This window comes from Limulus polyphemus, unplaced genomic scaffold (assembly GCF_000517525.1).
Source record: "Limulus polyphemus unplaced genomic scaffold, Limulus_polyphemus-2.1.2 Scaffold7145, whole genome shotgun sequence".
Taxonomy (NCBI): Eukaryota; Metazoa; Arthropoda; class Merostomata; order Xiphosura; family Limulidae; genus Limulus; species Limulus polyphemus.
Genome location: NW_013672755.1, coordinates 1 through 20,622, shown reverse-complemented (window position 1 = coordinate 20,622; position 20,622 = coordinate 1). Strand labels below are relative to the sequence as shown.

Here is a 20,622-nt window from a genome sequence, read left to right as displayed (position 1 = left end):
CTTGTGTATATCGTATATATTCATATATATTATTAATACCTTCGGTGTTTAGGACGCAAACAGATTTTGACATCAAATTTGTGGGTAAAAAAGTGCGTCTTATACACCGAAAAATACGGTAAGTAACTAAGTCGTTCTTAAGCAGATTGGGGCAATTAGAAATCAATCGTAGAAAGAGATAATTTTTTAACGTATTAAAATCAATATTAGAATTTAATGCGCAGGTTCCGCCATCTTTGAAGAAATTGATTGCGTCTTTCAATTTAAAACAAAATTGATATATTTTGTAAAACTTTATTGCACTTGAACTAACTAAACTAATACACAGGCTTTATAATAAACAAGAAATGTAAATTACGTATTTACGATCACATATAAGATTATATTTGAAGTAACTAGTTTGTGTAGAAAAAGATGTCAGAAAACAACGTAAAAACATAAGATGAAGGATTACTTGTAGCGGTCTAATAGTGTCATACATCAAGGAACCCTGTAGCAATTTTGATGCTTTAAGTACCCACAACCATATTGATGATGCACTAAATGTATCATTCCATGAGTTATCTATAACTATCAAGTTTCAATTGTAAAAGAATTTTAAGATTTCAATATTCATTAGGTACAAAATTACATCGTTGATACATTTTATTGATCCGCTGTAATCATTTTTATCCACGTGCTTTCGAATAGCACGTGGATGTTTTAGTCATAAAAAATGTCAGATTAATCGTATTTTCTTTATGTAAATGTTGTATATAAAATATTTATTTTAGTATAAAATGCAAAGTAGATTATATACACGTAAATGTTTTCGTGTCTGCATCATTTCAAATTTATCATTTAAAAAGAATATAACATTGTAAGAATGAAATTATAACCTTGGAAGTAAAATAGGTTTTCTAAGAACATTTCATGCAGATCTAATCTCTTGTGATGTCATCCATCTTTATTTTCTTTGTGAAGGTGGAAGATACAGCGTATTTCCAAATGGAGTCCTTCATATTCGTAATGTTGGGACTTCTGACGCTTATAGTAGCTATCAGTGTGAGACTAGGAACAGGTTAACAGGAGAATTGAAGATTAGTAGCTCTGGTGGTAGACTTATCATTAAAGGTGAGTACAAAGTGGTCTGATTATGGTATCAAAAAAATAAGAATAGCCAGAATGTTCTAGAATCCCAACATCCTTTTCTTTTTGGTAGAATGGGACAGTTTATTTTTCTTTCTCATTAAATTCCCGATCAAAAGCAATAGATTTTTTTTAAGTGACGTTCTCAGACTGATTCTTTTTTTTATATAGAATATTCGTTTAATTATTTTTTCTAATGATTTCCTTTGAGTGACATGCCGAAAGGAGAGAACTAAAGTTTAAGCTTTTAACCAGCTCCCCCCCCCCCAGTGGCACAGCGGTATGTCTGCGGACTTACAACGCTAGAATCCGGGTTTCGATACTCGTGGTTGGCAGAGCACAGCTAGCCCGTTGTGTAGCTTTGTGCTTAATTACAAACAAACAAACAAAGCTTTTAGTCAAAAGAGCAAAACGTCATTCTGTTAAAAGTGAAAATCTGATTTGAAAATCGTACCGATGAGATTTTTTCAGAATTTGAGTGTTGTGTGCATATATATATATTCCCCAAATAATACGATACACGTGATTGACTACCCGAAACGTGGAGTTTGTAATCTTTCCATCACATCTAACATGTTTTATTATTTCAGTAAAAGAGCCATTTGGTTCCCCGGTACTCACTGTGATCACTATGTACTGACTTCGTTTTTTTTTGTTTTTTTTAGATTTATTCGTTGTTGAAATATTTTGAAAAATCTAAGGTATTTCAAAGATGCACAAAGCATTATTTGAATATTTTAAGACTGACTAGAACCACGGAATAAATCAGAAAGAGGATATTGTTTCCCTACGATGTTAATGCTTTTATACAACCGTTCTTAAATGTTACCAATAAATTCTCTTTTATTAGATCCTTAACTTTATTTATGCGTCTATATCAAACTTAATGGATAATTCAACTCTTTATTACGCTTAATAGAAATTCCACGACATTAAAACCCTTTTCAGACTCTACGCACGTAGTTGTAATTGTAATTAAGAAGAAAAAACAATGTTTCGAGGAGTAGACAAGAATACCTAAATCTCGACGTGGTCATTTTAAGAACTTATAAATTGAATAGTTTCAAAATCTCATATCCTTTTATCAACAAAACAATAAAGAAACATTCATCTGAAACCAGACGAGAAAGATATGCCCATATTCAGTTTCCTAAAACTAGACGAGAAAGATATGCCCATATTCAGCTTCCTAAAACTAGACGAGAAAGATATGCCCATATTCAGTTTCTTAAAACTAGACAAGAAAGATATGCCCATATTCAGCTTCCTAAAACTAGACAAGAAAGATATGCCTATATTCAGCTTCCTAAAACTAGACAAGAAAGGTATGTCCGTATTCAGTTTCACAAGTTGAGGGTTTTCTATAGCAGTTGTGCCGCTTTCTTGATGGAGTGTGTTTTTGTTGTCATAATGTACCTTATTTATACACAAAACGTTCTGTTGCTAATGGATACCTTACCTAAAGCTCCCGCTTATATTGTCACACAGTCGTATTCACAGCTGCAATTTTTATAGTCGTATGTATCGTGTTTATTCATATATATGTATTGTACTCGCAGTTACGTGGTTAGGCTGGCTCAGGAGTACACTATATCTACATATATATATATGAATTTTTAATATCTGCCGTATTTAGAAGAACGGTATTTTATCCGTTGTATAACATGCTATTAGTTGTAGATTTCGTGATCACACGTATTACATTACTTTTTTCGTTGTTAATTCTGAAACCTTATTTTTACATAGTTGTCATAGAAACAACGATATACCGTTGAAAGCTTTGGTTCCTAAGAAATAGCTGTTGGTACATATATATATTTCGTTTGTTTATACTCTCAGAACATCTAGATGTTTAAGGAAACAAGTGGAAATCCTCAGTAGCCGCGCCTGGAATTAGACCTTAAATCGGTCAAGAGTTAGAGTCATGAGTTAAAAGTTTGGACTTGAAAAAAACAAAACAAACTCGGAGCCATTCTATGAGCCGATATGCCGCGGCTAAAAACTAAACACGCGGATGTAGACACTTCACAATAGATAGCCCTAAGTCCAACCCTACAGCTGTGGTTGAAAGCTACGCACCACCATATAATTATCTAAATTTGCTTCATAAGTAAAATGAAACCTGCTGAATAAGGTTACATTTAAAGGGAAAATGTAAAGGATGAATCGATCGTTCGGCGCCTTGTTGAGCCCATGCTGGAGATTGGGCTATGGAAGTACTGAAAAACCATGTAACGCACTGAAAATTTTAAATACTACTGTTATAGCTTTCGATAGGTATAATTTTATAGTATTTTTGGTTCAATGATGTTGAAAAACACCTGAATTGTGTTCTTTTTTATTATATCTCAGTCCTAAAATTATAGGATGATGCTAAACATTTAGTCATATCTGTACGTGTACATTAGAATAATAATTATTTCTAACTAGCAAAAGTACCCGGCTTCGCTCGGGTTATTAGGTTGATACATTCTAGGTGACTACGTCAGTGTGTGTATTCTGAACCCATTTTAGCATAGAAGAACAGTCAAAAATATTTTAAAAATTTGTATTTCCCAGAAACAAGTCGTAAATGAAGTACAGTAAATTAAGAATTATTTATTATCAAAGAACTTTATCATTGCGTTAAATATTTCACATTTATATTTGATATTACAAATTTCTATCGCATTTTTATCAGAATCTATTACAATCTTCTATCGTTCGATTAATGTCTGCCCATTACGACTTTAGGGACGGGGTGCAAGGGGTCCGTGAAGGGGTTGCCGTGAAACCTTGTAAGTGTAGTGAATGTTGGTATGAACTGAAGAAATTAATAAATAAGCCTAAAGACACAGTGTGAGATAACCTAGCATAGAGCCAAGTACATAAAATTTATCATGAAAGTAAAAATATTTATCCAATTTTAAACTTAAAAAATGAAAACAAACCTCTTTGATCAACAGAGACTCTAAATTAAGAAGTCAACAAATGTTTTTTTTTAATTTTCTAGTTTATACATTTGATTTTATACTTTCAGTACATGGACTAATAATAGTAGGTTATACTTTTGTTGCTGCTCCCCAGTGGCACAGCAGTATGTCTGCAGACTTACAGTGCTAAAATCCGGGTTTCTAAGTTGTTTGCTTTTGGAGCTATGGCGTGCACATATTATTTTTTGTGGTTTTTCGCTAGTTTGCCTCATGAAAAGATACGCTCACGCACGCACGATAAATAATAATACTCAGGTACACACCCTCAGGGTCCACTTAGTATGGGTGCAGAATTTCAGGTTTCTAAATTCTTTGCTCTTGGTGCTATGGTGGACACACATTCTTTTCTATGTGGTTTTTGCTTGCTTACCTCACACAAATATGTGCACGGGCGCACGCACATGGATAAGTAATAATACCCAGATGCACACCCTCAGGGTCCATTTAGTATGTGTACAAAATTTCGGGTTTCTAGGTTGTTTCCTCTTGGAGGTCTGGCGATCACACACATACACAGACACACTCAATAAATTATTGCAGATAACGCACAATCGTATAAAATATTTGAGATAGATCTAACATGAATGTACGTGCAACAAAATAATTTTATGACATTTTGGAAAATTAGTTTGGCAAAATATTAAGAGGTACAAGTACAAAAAGTATGAAAAGTAGGATTTAGAGTAATTTAGTAGCAGCAATGACTAAAAATTTAGGACGAAAAGTCGGTATTTTTAAAGTGCAAATAAAAATTGCCGATTATTTGTTTTAGCATAAAACTTCTCAATGAGCTAATTGTGCTGTGCCCACTGCAGGAATGGAATCCCGAATTCTAGTGTTATAAGTCTTCAGGCTTATCATTGAACTACCAGAAGACAGAAATGACCAACTTAAATTAATATATCATTACTGAAAGACTGCTACTTTTGTTTCACTGTGTACATGAATTACTATCATATTAGGTTGATTTGAATTACCAATTAAATATCACACCCAGGTGTACATCCTCAGGGTCTAGTTAGTATGAATTATAGTTTCAATGTACTTTTAAATGTTTCAGAATAGAGCAGCATATAAACCTGTGCCCTTTCCTTTCGGACAAATCCCTAGTTTTTATTTTGTTCTATCAATCAATTTTCTAAGTTGTGAGATTTGATAGCCTTTCTTTCTTTCTCCGTCAAGCATAACAAAGTTATCGGTATAGTTTTATCCTTGATAAGCATCAGCTGAATTTCCTATTCTCAAAAGTAGTTCGTTATTTTTTTACGAGTTTCTATTCCTAAAGATACTATTTCATTGACTATTTTATGGATTGAAAACAAAAAAAAAAGCTAAGTTTAGATTCTGGAGAGAAATTACTTTATGTCAAACGTCAAATGACCAGGATTATTGGTCAAAAAAGCGATATACAGTTTCTATTGTCTTGTGAATTTCAGTGGAAATTAAGCTATAAACTATAATTTTCACATATTTTTAATTATAACTACGTGTACAATTAAACTGTCATTAGTGAACTGGTAGAGTGGAATATGCTATCTATATGCTATAAAGATATATTTGATATTATTTCTTGCTACATTTTAATAAATAATATTTTATAAGAGCACACTTTTAAAGTGTTCTTAACAAAATTGGTGCCCTTCAAAACGAGGTGCCTAAGAATTAAACTATTCGAAAAATAAGCAACAGTGCTGGGTCGATAAATTTAGAAAAAAAATTATATTTTTAAGAGATTCTGAGTTAGTTATAAGTATCGTTATAAAAACATACTTCAATGGAGAGGTCTAACTTTGAAACGTTATGAAGCTGGAATATGAAGCTTTAGATAATGTTCAGTCGGCCATGATCTCATTATGTTGTGGTGCATTCGCTTTCGTGCTTAAAGTCAGAGTGATGTAAAGCAAAATTTACAAAGAATGGTGAATCATAATTACAGTAATACGTCACTGAAATGAATTAAACTAATATCTTCTATCATAAAGGATTCCATTTAACCTTTAAATGCTCTGCTGGACACATAGTATGACATTAAATCGGATATATACTATTAACATCTGAATATATACAAAACTGGCTGTAAAATGGAATAAGAAAGTTTTATTCATGAGGTCGTTCAGAATGGTATTTTTTAAACAAATCACCATATATTTCAATGATTACTATATATACACACGCATACATTGAGCTGAGGAAACAAAGATCGTTAATATAACATAATCCACTTGTATAAAAGAAAATGGAAATATATATACTGTAATTCTGTACGCAGAATAGAAGTCGAATTAAAAAGTCATAGAATATTTTATTTCTTCTTTTTTTTTTCTTGGGGCAATCCAGCTACTGCAGTACTTAACACGAAGAACGTGATAAATCCTAAAGTATCCAGTTAATTGATCGTTCAAGTGTTTAGGATATAAAACTGCCATTAATAATATATCATTTTTACCTAAAATTATCAGGTGTTATAAAAAACACATTAGAAAATATAATTATAGTTCCTATCCAGTTTTTCTACGTAAAAATAAATTAGGTAATCTTTTAAATAACTTCTCAACCAGGAATCATTTTAAAAATATCAAGAAGTAAGCGCTTTTAAAAATAAGCAATTTAACTCTTGGTAGAGTAACCTGATAACGAGGTATTTAATAATTTAATTATTGCTTTTAAGGGCATAAAATTATACATATATCTGGCGAAAGCTTAATCAAAAAATCATTTGTAGGGCAAAACGTTTGTTAGTGATATTTTGTTTTTCATCTTTAAACATTTCGTGTATATTTCATAAACACATTTCAGAATCAGAAGTTTTGTTGTGCGTCGGATCTTATGACTTATTTCAAACTCACCACATAGATTTTTATATCCTAAGATTTGTAGGGCAAAACGTTTGTTAGTGATATTTTGTTTTTCATCTTTAAACATTTCGTGTATATTTCATAAACACATTTCAGAATCAGAAGTTTTGTTGTGCGTCGGATCTTATGACTTATTTCAAACTCACCACATAGATTTTTATATCCTAAGAACAACCACCTAATACCCTATAAACATGACCAACGCAACATTTATCAACATTTGTACCGTATCACACCATCCAATATTTCATTTTTTAAGGTTTCGAACTTTTCAACTGTAACTGGAAAAAATTAAAATATATTCCCTTAAGTTATTGTTCCATCCAGCTGAATGTTATAATAACTTCTGTAAAAATCGAATTCCAGGTAATACATACCTGTTAATACTTGCACGATGAATTTTTTTTTACTGCTTAAAATTTACTTCCGAATTTTGTTAAGAACATTAAAAGTTGCATATATCAGCAGTTTTCGGAATATTATCTCTGGTTTTTAGCTTTTGATCCTGGAGAAACATGTTGGGGATCGATGGGGATCTATCTATACTGCACTTTTTTGACAACGTAAATTACTAAAGTTTATTGAAATAGTTTAAAAAAAAACACCACGAAAGAGTATATAAACGTTGAGAAGAAACACGCAAAGCGATAAGCAGCGGTTAAAGTAACATTTTTATCTATTTATCGTTGTATTGATTATATTTTTGATTCCGCGGAAGTAAACGCTGAAAGATTCTATACGCTAAACTTGAGCTGCCTTACAATTAACATCTTAGTCCTCTTCAAACGTGTATTAACTTTATTTTCTTCCTTTAAAAGAAAAACAAAACACTTCATGGTACAAAAAATTGGTTCTAATATTTGAGCTAGACCTAAGCAGTGTCTGAAGACTCCTTGCATGACGTACTATCTGTACTGTTGTGAAAAACCATGTTAGACATTTAACATTTCCTCAGATGCAATCTGTTAATACTGAATTACATAAAACTAAAATTAAATACTGCTTGTTATCTTCTCAAAAACTAATTTTTAGATTAAACACATATGTATTCTAAGAAATAGCGAATCTATCTTTCAGAGTTTTCCCAGCAAGAACAAATTAGTACATTTTTAACCCATTTTGCTATGTCAGCGTTTCCCAAACAATGTTCCGTGGAACACTGGTGTTCCAGCGATTCACAGACTATGTTCCATGGAACAATGGTGTTCTAGCGATTCACAAACTATGTTCCGTGGAACACTGGTGTTCCAACGTTTCCCAAACTATGTTCCATGAAACACTGGGGTCCAGCGTTCCCAAACTATGTTCCGTGTAACACTGGTGTTCCAACGTTTCACAAACTATGTTCCATGGAACACTGGTGTTCCAGCGTTTCCCAAACTATGTTCCGTGTAACACTGGTGTTCCAGCGTTTCCCAAACTATGTTCCCCGGAACACTGGTATTCCGTCCGAGATTGATAGGTGCTCCGTGAGAAAATCATGATTTTAAATTTTAATAGAATATTTAACACGATCATAGCTTATTATGAAATATTTTCCTATGTATTAGAATTAGATAATATCGATTTCACATTGAAGTAGAATTATAGAAGATGTCATATCTATTCTACATCATATCTTAGTGGAGAGGTTTGTACCTAAACTATATTATAAGCATATGTAAAAATTCATTAATAAGTAATTTGATTAAATAAATAAATGAATAATATACAAATCAAGAGGGCGCTGCGCACGCACACATACCCTCTACCTCGAAAAGCACGTGTCTAGTGTTCCTTAAGCTTTTTCTCAGCTGAAAAGTGTTCCGTGGCCAGAAGAGTTTGGGAAACGCTGTTCTATTGTAATAGCTGTAGACACATATATTAAACGTGTCTGCATCCGTAAAGATGAACAATTAGTGTGGACATAATAAAAATCCGCCGCTATTTATCAACTGCCCTCTAATAAAACGTTGATGTCCAGCTAATTTCTTGTCTTTAACAGTAATTCAACGTCTGGCATTTATAGAAAAATTACCAGTAACAAGCCATAATCATATTGTTACGTATCTGGTCGTTTGTTAACTTCCGATATAAATTCTTTCAGCGACACAAGTCCTTTCTTAATTAAAACTAGTTTATTATTTCTCGATACAACTTTGCAATACACAGAATTTCAACTGTCAATACGTTTGCAATCTCGATAACAAAACACACACTTTATATTACAGTCACTACCGCTCGCTTGACTCAATTATCTGTCTCTATGTCTATCTATCTGCAAAAATTATCTCTCCGCTTTATTTGCCGGACTTATATACTAAAAAAGAGGGCGTCTGGAACAGACTAGAGTTACCAGGAAAAGTCAGGATCCTTCTAGAAAGTCCAGCGCGCATGCTTCCAGCGTCGTAACCACATCATTATGAAAGATGTGGGCATTTCTTATTTAGAGTATCAGACTTACAGTAAGGTTTTCTTATTAACACGAGGTCAAATATATAAATTATATATCATACATTCCATGTAAAAGTTATTCAAGAAAGAATGTTATTTTAGTTAGACATTTCACCTATAGAATTTACAATTAAAAACAAAAGAAAATTGCATAAAGAAACACTGAAATTTCATTCTTGGATAACCTTTAAAAATACTCGTTTGGGCATATAATCAGTTGGCAGACAGCCAAGAAAGAATAATCCAAGCAGTAAGGTAATGGGGACAACAAAGTGTTCTGTTGTAGTACTCTTTCATTGGATGTTTTAGCTTAGAACCAGTGAGGGCCTGTTATACAAATTATCTTACGAATAGCGATAAGCTGAGTTTAATTTTAAGATTAATAATCTTTGTTTTCAATCTGAAACTTAAGACGTTATTATAATGATAATTTAAATAAATTTCATTATAAATTATCAACTTAATTAGTTATGTACTTCGTTAATACCGTGATATGTAATAATACATGACGTAACATCTTTAGTTGTTTTTTAGAAGCCATGTGGTGTATCATTTAGAAACAGTGGTAACACAGTCAACATACAAGTAAATAGATAGGTTCAAATGTTAGCAGTAACCAGTGAGTGGCGTTATTGTGAATGTTTATTATATTTTTATCATTTTGACGTCTATAGAACCCCATGCCAACGTCACTCCTCGACTCACTGATAGTGTTCCTATGGTGACTGTTAAAGAAGGGGATCCAGTAGAATTAGCGTGTGCTGTACAAGCTTTTCCCATTCCCGAATACAAGTATAGTATCTTTTATTTATTCTCGTGGAAAAACTGTTTAGAAGTAGAATAATTAATTAAAAAGGAAACATTTAATCTAATAGTTTGTATTTTATGTGTATTAGCTAATGAGCTAAGCTCTATTTTAAACTCTTCTACAAAGAATGTATAATACTAGTAAATAGTCTGCTTACAATTTTATGTAACTTTTCACAGTTCTTCAAATTTTCTCCTGGACATAAAGAGATAATTATTGTATAGAAGATTAAATCTTTCGTAAAAAGAACAAATACAGGAATGTAAATAGTACGATTATTCACATTTTATAGACTAACTGCCTAATAGGTTTATTTTTTTAAAATTTAATATGTATGTTTTAGAATGCCACGTATGTGCTATTCAGGTCCACTAATATCCAGTAGATAGCTGCAAATGTACTCGTAAAACACAAGTTTGGGAGATGTATTGCAGAGAATTATTTCAAACTGGGACACCCAAGGAAATACATAAACGTGTGTGAACAAATAAATATAATGCTTATTAACAGTTACTTGTGCAACAAAATCTAATAACCAGCATGGCAATAATTATTGTATATAGTTTTATACTGTACTGGTTGCTGTAGTTGAAAGGAACCTTTTTGCACATTTCCACATAGGACAAAGAAAGACAGGTGAAATTCTGATCCAGCCGTAATTCAGACAAAACGTTAAAAGCGTGATATGCCAGAATCTGACGCTATATATGTCACCAATCATTCCAAAAGCGTGATATGCCAGAATCCAACGCTTCATATGTCACCGATTATTCCAAAAAACGTTTCCAGGGAAGAAAAAAAACCTAACTCCTATCAGTTCATACAAGTATCTTTGTCACCCCTGGAAATGGATTAGTCACTCCCTAGGAAGGGGTGGGACAGACACAGAGCCAAAATGATAAGAGTTTCAGCTTTAGGCCATATGCAAGCTTTACTTTGTTTGTTGTAAACCACAAACAAAACAATGGGGCTATACGGTGCTGTGCAAATCACGGGTATCGAAATCTGGTTTTTGGCGTTAGAAGCCTTCAGACTTACCGCTGAACCACTGATATTTCAAGTTTTACATTAGTAAAAGGATTAGTACATATTTATGACCACTTAGACATTTGGCTAATAAGAATACCATACTGTATGCAGAACACTCGCACGAAAATAATACAACACATTTGCATGGATATAACTGACTAATGATACGTTCTGAGCTACTTAAGGAAGGTCTCATTAATGGCTATGGCTCAGCTTTCTCTGTATTTTGCTTGTGACTAAATTGCAAATTCTAAAAGAGAATAAATAAAAATATGGTAATTTTCATCACGAAAATGTATCCCTAATGGGTATTAAAATAAAGCATATACTTTTATTGTGAATGTATAATAAAAAGCAACTCTAAACAATGAAAACGAAACTTGTCACTAATAATTCTTAAGAGAATCGAGTGAAAGTTTGGTTCATGTCCATTAAAAGTTTGAAATCTTATTTCTAGAAACTAATTTAAAAATAGGGAATCTAATTTACATTTTCGTTTTATTATGTGTTTAAAATGAGTCATATTCGTATTTGTACTTCTTACTACAGAACTCGCGAGTTTCCACATTTTATAGATCTATTTTTATAACAATGTAATACAAACGTAGGAATGCGTTTATATTTTTTCCATAGTGTTTAATGATGTATAGTACCTATTAAAGCTTATTGTTCATAGTGTATAATGATGTATAGTACCTATTAAAGCTTATTGTTCATAGTGTATAATGATGTATAGTACCTATTAAAGCTTATTGTTCATAGTGTATAATGATGTATAGTACCTATTAAAGCTTATTGTTCATAGTGTATAATGATGTATAGTACATATTAAAGCTTATTGTTCATAGTGTATAATGATGTATAGTACCTATTAAAGCTTATTGTTCATAGTGTATAATGATGTATAGTACATATTAAAGCTTATTGTTCATAGTGTATAATGATGTATAGTACCTATTAAAGCTTATTGTTCATAGTGTATAATGATGTATAGTACCTATTAAAGCTTATTGTTCATAGTGTATAATGATGTATAGTACCTATTAAAGCTTATTGTTTTGGCAAATACTGACATCAAGTAAATGATCTAAATAAATGATTAATTCGAATCTAATATTTCTTATAATTATGTCCATGATTATGGTGCTTATAATCCTTATAGGGTTATAAGCCAACATCAATATATATTTGAAGAATAAATAACCTTAATGTTACCACTTTGCTCTTCAATATTACTCACTAGATATACTTATTACCAGAAGTGTACTATAATGATCACATACCTTTTGAGGTTTACCCTGGGCTTTGAGTTTTCTGTACCATTCGATTTCTTTTGAGGAATCTTTCAACCAAGATATAAAGATAACTTATATATATACTGTGTAAAACATTACTGAGTTTGTAGATAAGTTAAAATCATAATCTTTAGAAGAAGACAAGAAATTAAATTTCATAGGGGCTACTACATAGGTTGAGTACATTATAAGTAGTTACCCCGGCTGTTGCATGGCATGCCACCAAAATGTTAAACATGTTTCCATCTCAGGCAGTAGTGGAGAAGGTAGAGAGGATGGCATCATAGTTTCACTAAGTAGATCCAGAAAGCACGTTGCTAAGCCGTCATGACACTTCACAGACGCAAGTTGTCATGCTGCCATAACACTTGACAATGGAAGTTGTCTGCTACCAGAGAGGGCATTGCTGGGAGATGTCACGTGACATCATAGCTCGAGTGCTATTTGACATAGAGCATGTTGATAGGAGACATAGCTCCACGATGTGAAATTAAAGGGCACATCAGAGGGTGTGGTAGCATGATGATGCACAGATAGTTTGTGAGTGAACCCCTAGAGAGTGATATAGATCAACATGACATCAAATTTACTGTCTGCCTTTGTAAAAAATACACATTATATAAGCAAAAACTATAAAGTGGATAAGATTAAAATAGCATATTTAATGTTTTACCTATAAGCAAAACTGTAATTGTTATAATTGTAAAAATAATGTTATGTAAATGAGATTAAATTATTAATTTTAAGACTTTGATTGTCTCTATAAAGTTAAGGTCATGATGACTGATATCACTCTGGTGGTTCACTCGTAAACTATCTGCACATTCATCATACCACCACGCCCTCTATGGCCTCTAACAACACACTCTGTTGAATAACACTCGAACTGTGATGTAATGTGACATCTCTTAGCAATGCCTTCTCTGGTAGCAGACAACTTCATTGTCAAGTGTCCTAGCAATGCTCCCTCTGGTGGTGTGACATGCAACAGTTAAGGTAACTACTGGAACTTCACCATGTCACAACAGTCCAAGTTGCCATGTTCAGTCATAATCTATCTAATGACCATGCATCTTGACAATAGCTCTGTGACAGTTTCTGTTGCAAAAGCCTATTTCACCTTGCTTGTTTACAATGGTTTATCAGCTGCCATTTAACAATCCAATTGCACAGAAATCCTTGGTTCTTGTATGGAATATTATGAAAACCCATTTAATTCTTAAAGTGTTTGAGAATATAAAATGATTGAGTGGGAGGTATGACTAGAAGTGAATCCAAACCATCATGGCCTCGTTTCCAGGTTGAGATCTTTCTTTGTTGTGTTGCATACTGTTGCATGGGGAACATAGATGGCTTTCACCAGTGGGTTTTGCGTTTATAGATTCTCACCTCTTACAAGATGCCACACTTTGCTGGGGTACAACTTGTTGCTTGTCTCTTTCTGAATGATTGTGGTACTTCTAATTGATCCATATTATTTTGTTTTGCAATGTCATTAAGTATGAGGGATATCTCCATCTTAGTAATTCTAAATCGGCAATCTGAACATATTTTTGAGTCCGAAAGTGGTGTTCCATACCCTTCACAATAGAGATAACTTGTGGATGGCAACATACTATCTGCATAACACTAAATAATTTAGATATTTATTTGTGATACATGCCAGTCAGCCTTGTATCAGCTTTGGTTGGTACATTACTTGCTGATTTGCATATTAAAAATAGTTTTGAGATAACTTACTCAAACCTCTGTATTTAGGATATAGTGGGAATGGAGCAATGTACTGTAATTGCTTACACCAGTCAAATATCCAAGAACACGGGACTTAGGGGTGCACCAGATCATCTGGTTTGGAATACAGGGATGTTACACTCCTGCTGGTGGTGTTAAAAGAAGAGTGAAATGATAAATCTTATTACCTTTGTGAATAAAGTTACCACTTGCCTGGAGCAACAGGTTCTAAGTGAGTAACTCCGGTTCTCGCAGTGAATGGTTTCATCATATACAGGAATTATAATTTTGTTTAATGGTTTTAACATTACCATTATTAAACATTCTTCTACAGTCAACGCAAATATCAACTGGCAATTCAAACAAGACAGTCTTTAAAATAATGGTAGTGTTTTGCACTGTCAGATTAAATAAAATCCAAAACAATTTTGAAGATCGTGAATGCCTTGGTAGAAATTAAGCACTGTTTTTAGTGATACAGGACAACTCCAAATATCTTTCACTGCTCGGAACACCCAAGAGTTGATTTGGAAACCAGGAAATGTTTAACCATTTCTACTTACAGTTGCATATATACACATGTGTCTTATGTGTAAACTTCAGGGAAGTTTTGTTTATAAGCACGTGCCTTAAACTTAAGGTAAAACATTAGCACATACTTAAAAAAACTTTATTCATCTAAGCTAGGAAAATATATATATTGTGAAAACATTGTCACCCCGGTGATTGTTCTTCATGACCTCAACAGACCAAACCTGATTGATCTTCCAGATCCATTATACAGAGCCCCCCAGTGGTATGTCTGCAGACTTACAATGCTATAAACCGGGTTTTGATACCCGTGGTGGGCAGAGCACAGATAACCCATTGTGTAGCTTTGCACATAACTACAAACAAACAAACAAACCATTATACAGCACCTTGTAGCAGCATTATAGCATGGAAATAGTTTTATATACAGTTACAGACATTTGTTATCAAATAGCAAAATTATTTTGTACTTCAGGCTGGTAATAATGAGGGAAGTTCATACACTGTGAGTTTTCAATTGAAATTATGCAGGTTCTTTCCAACTAAAACAAGAACTGAAGATGAGGGTTCAATTACGGAGGGGTGTCATGTGTAAAACAAAATATTTCGAAAAGCTTGTTTGTTTATTTCAGAGGAAACCCACATTGGGCTATCTACTGTGTCCATTGTGATGAATCGAACTCCGGATTTTAGCATTTTAAATCGGTAGACTAGACTTACGCTGTCCCACCAAGGGACATTTCGAAAAGCAAACCACTACGTCTAACAAAATATATGAACAGATTTTTTTTTTCATTTTTAATCTGAATGTAAGACAATAGTCCAAATCGTTAAAACAAACTCGTTTGAATTTCATATTGCTGAGTCATATCTTGTATTTAAATAGATTTTCAGGTTCGTGTAATTTCTAAGCATATCATATTCTTTCATTGTGAAAGAATAGTTTGAGGTTATTAAATTTTCAAGCTAAAATTTCAAGCACTTCTTGTCGTATTGTTATAGTAAGCACTTTTTAAAACTCAAACAAGAATATCTGGGCCTTGATAATGAATCTGTTGAAATAAGTTTAATAGAAAATGAAATATCAAATTTTGAATTACTTTGTATAATGTTTTCAAGATGAACTTTTAAATCAACTGAAAATGTTGCTCAAAACAAATTTGTGTGGTGACTTTGAAGTTCATTTCTAGAAGATTTTTGTTATTTATAGATGGTTTAAAGACTACAGAGGAACATACAAACCCGTAGTAGTTGAAAATCATATTCGCCAATTAAGTGGATCCCTGATATTTGATAAAGTGAGCTCTGCAGATGGCGGGAAGTTTTTGTGTTCTGTGGTCAGTGATGTTGGTGAAGCCAAAAGTGAAACAACGCTTATTGTCACAGGTAATCCTTAATGGTTAATGAGATCACTTAGCTTTAGTATTTTAAATGAATCACATTTGTTCTATTGAGCACATAAAAAGTTCAATTTGCATAATTAAAACCAACAGCATGCAAAAATAATTACAAGAAGTAGGTTGAAATAACGTTTAACTTTAAGAGTAATGTTTAAATGTTGTTATTTCATTGGGCTGGTTCTTTTAAATTATTTGATGAAAAAATATTACCAAATCCACGTAATGATAACAAATTAGTTTATTCTTACCTAACCAACAGGTTATTATCACTTGTTGTAAGCGGTTGTGACTTGTAGGTCTAAGTTTACAAATAACATTTCAACTGAAATACCTCGATAATGGTACTAAGGCTAACGTATAAATAAACTTACTTTTACAGTTTCTCGGCTAATCGATCGAGTAACTGAATATACATGATAGCTCATCCAAATACTTCACTGAATAACTGGCACTCCACCAACTAAAAATTGACTAATTACTAAATACTTTTTCACTATTCATCACTTCTGAGCTAATTGTCTACTCGTACTTTTATCTATTTCTCAAAGTCGCTCGATCACAACTATTTTGTTCATCTCAGGGTTATATTAATATTTACGTGATGCGCCCTCTAGCTAACAGCCAAATCAAAACATTGAACATTCTATACTTCTCTAATTCCTTTCTGAAGAAAAACTTCACGGGATAACTAGCGAGATAACTTTTTGTCACTCCGTTTCCTTTTTATAAATCAAGTAGTTAAAAATATAGAAGTGCTAGAAACAAGAATGTTGTAACACATCATTCATTTTCCTTCAAAGTTCAATCCTAATTCAGGATACTCAGGCAATGGTCATCATCATAACAGCCAACTAGAGGAGAAACTCATGCTTCACGTATGAAACATTATTTTGGTCATTGTATTTTGTATTTGAATCCTGAAAATTAAAAAATATATTTAATGTTATGAGAGTAATTTGTACAGTTAAGTGATCTATTTAGACTATGAGGTTACGTACGGAAAGTTTTGAACGGATCTGATAGCCATGTGGGGCATTTAAATAACTGTGAGGTTAAACCTATTCCACAACACATGGTGGGTACCATGTGTTGTGGAATAGGTTTAACACATGGTACCCACCAAACACATCTAATACAAATGACCCGAATGGCCTAATCAAAAATGACAAACCGATCTACCTATCTCGTAAGCGTATCTAGCCACGCTTTCAAAACCTGGGTATCAGAAGCTAGTATTAAACTCAACAGGGTGAAGGAATCAGTACTCTAAATGTCTATAAACAAATAAAGAAATTCACATGCCCCCCCCCCAGTGGCACAGCGGTATCTCTACGGTGCCCGGTTTCTAGCGTTGTAAGTCAGAGCACAGATAGCCCGTTGTGTAGCTTTGTGCTTAATTACAAACAAACCAACAGAAATATACACAAACAGTAGTGCTTAATACGTAAACACTGCTGTTTGAGATGAGGGCTCTGTGGGTTGTGACAGGTCCATTCCCCAAGTACCTTTCCCTTTGTTGTCAGACACTTGTTTAATTTTTAAATTGATACTAATAGAAAAGCCAGTGGAATAGTATCATAATGACCATGTCTAACTAACAATACCTCCAATACTAACAATACTTAAATAATACTCAAGCTGCTCGCAAATATACCTCGTGAAGAATTAGTATTATTGTTTCATTACCTTAACTAAGCTAACATAATAAAGGATACACATGAAAAACAAGAAATACAACAAATACAAATATTCAAATACAAAATTTCACAAATTATCCATTTCAAGTACTGCTTGTATATCATGGCAAACGTTTGTACAATGTGATAGTTGTAGAGTATCGAAAATGAATGAAGTTGTGGAAGTTACTATTAAGCCTAATTGCCATAGATGTGAACTCGTGCTTCACTACGAATGTATTTAAACTTTAGGCCTAATTATCCGTTTTTAGACGTCTTTTGGAATTTGTATTCAGATGTCATGGTATTGCTTTATTTATTAGCCACTGAAAGATAAAGATTTAACGTGATGTGTTTCTTTGTGTGTTTATGTTACTGAAGTAATTATCTTTAAAGGTAATGTTATAAACGTCGTAATTTTAGAACAATATAGAACACTGCGTGTCGTCATTTTTGCACTCGTATAAACGTAAAAATACCAGTGCACAATTAACCAATAGAAATATTGGGTTTCCATGTGAGCTATATGCATGCACACATGGACTGACTCACACAGACTGTTGTTTTAATTACATAATTATTGGTTATACATTACAATACGATGCTACTGTGTTTAGGCTTGTTAAAATTGTACTTAATATATTTCTTTTACTATTTCAACTGCAAACATATGAGTTAAAAGAAGAAAATCTAACCATTTTCTTTTCTGTTCTGTTTTACGCCTATGTAACTTATAACAATATTAATAAGTAATTTTGTTCTGATTTGGACACTTGTTTACAGCTTGTAGTTGTATAACTGCTAACCAAAGTGAATGTGACTGAAATAGTTTCAGTATCAAGAGCAAAACTTTAAAATATTTTAATTGTATTCACAGTATTACATGGTTTGAGAATATATAATTGTTTTATTAAAGCTACAGATTGTACATGGATTTTAAATTCTATTAAATTTGTAGAGTAAGCTACTTTTGTGCTTTAAAGAATAATTGACATGGAAGCAGAAAATAATAATAACTTCAAAAAAAAAGTGTAAAGTTAAACCCTTAAGTTAATAAATAAATTAGGTTTAAAGGGATGTTATTGTAATTCAAAAATGTATTATTATCATACATATATATATATATATATATTTGTATTTTAGCACAGTTGGATGTCAGACTTATTCCACAAAATCAAACTGTAGATATTGGAACCAAAGCAATCTTCAACTGTTCAGTCTCAGGTTACCCAGTTACCAACATTACGTGGATGAAAGATGGAAGAATTCTTCCTTTATCACAAAAACGATTTATACGTTCGTCAAAGTCAGTGCTTGAGATTCCAGATGTTGATAAGGAGGATCAGGGAATGTATCAGTGTTTTGTTCAGAACATATTTGAGGCTGTACAGGCATCTTCAGAACTTAGGCTTGGAGGTTAGTTACATGTATACTTGCTTTTAATTGTGGTAAATGCTTGTGAGATATATATATATATATATATATTTAATTTGTATTTTATTAAATAATGTTTCATTGTTAACAACTTACATTTTCTAATAAGCTGAATAAGCCCTAACTCACGCACGTACGCAGGGTGGGGTGTGGGTTAGGGGTTCAACCAAAACCCCTGTTACGTCTCCGTTCGTTAATTAACTTTCCGTAACTTCGTTCCGACGAAACTTTAGCGACACAAGTCCTTACTTAATAAAACTGGTTTATTCTTTCCGAATACAACTTTACCGATACACTTAATTTCAACATTCACGCTAAAACAAACGCTATAACAACGAACCTGCTCAACTTCAATAATACTCTCTGACTGCAGTTCAATTACTCACTACCTACACACATTATTCCCCGTCACGTTGTCACCCTCTTATATATACCAGACTACCCTATATCTAGTAATCTCCCGACAATTCACGAAGGTACAAGATATTTCCAGAAAGCAGGGGGCGTGACACAAGTCACGTGACCTCGCTCACGCAACACTGCCCCCTCCTTAATATTGTTCGTCCCGAACAATAACCACATACATTAAACCAATAACAATTAACAATAACTTAATTAAATGTACGGAATTACAATCATAAAATTACAATTCAACAAAGTCTCTTAATTTTACGGGACGTATCTTCTTCCGTACTGGTCTCCGTCTTGTTGGCTTCTGCTTCATGTGGGGTTCATCTGCTTCATCAGTAAATGTCCTATCATCGGTAACAGTCACATCAGTGGTAGTAACTTCATCAAGGGCTTCATTGTTTCCCTTCTCAAAACTGAGAAGAGTTACTTCTTCGATGTTGGCTTTTTCAGGTGACATGTCTTCAGCAGCGTCATTTGTTCCTTTGTTCACCTCGTCCCAACTGAAATGTCCTGGACCATGATAACGCCAAAGCCTGTTGGCATGCACCACTTTTGGCTTACCTCGCCGACCACATTTTACCCAGAAAGTCACGTCTGAGAGACGATCCACTATGTCATATGGGCCTTCCCATGGAGAAGACAACTTAGGAGACTTCCCTTTGGCCTTCCGGGGATTATACAACCACACCTTGTCTCCTGGTTCAAAGCTGACTTGATAAGAGATCTACTGATAAGTTAACTTCATTGAATCAGCAGACGTCTTCAAGTTTGAACGTACTTGATGGTGAATAGCATCCATCCTTTCCGATAACACTTTCACAAACTCTGACATATTCACAGGCAACTCTTCATCATTTGGGCATCCCTTATGCTTGGGTCCCCTTTTAGCACAACATGTACTGCATGTCCGGCACCATTC

At 33.3% G+C, this 20,622-nt stretch overlaps 1 protein-coding gene across 1 annotated transcript in view; it reads left to right on the top strand.

Annotated features, from left to right (window-relative positions):
* Positions 1-19,274, top strand: part of LOC111089714 (Down syndrome cell adhesion molecule-like protein Dscam2) — a gene marked incomplete at both ends in the record, with an annotated part of 32,885 nt that extends 13,611 nt beyond the window's left edge. Inside the window, 4 exons of the mRNA XM_022402689.1 lie at positions 964-1,113; positions 10,063-10,180; positions 15,993-16,168; positions 19,002-19,274. Of these exons, the coding sequence (XP_022258397.1) occupies positions 964-1,113; positions 10,063-10,180; positions 15,993-16,168; positions 19,002-19,274 (717 nt within the window). The remainder of the gene's footprint in view (positions 1-963; positions 1,114-10,062; positions 10,181-15,992; positions 16,169-19,001) is intronic.
* Between the last annotated feature and the right edge of the window lie 1,348 nt (positions 19,275-20,622).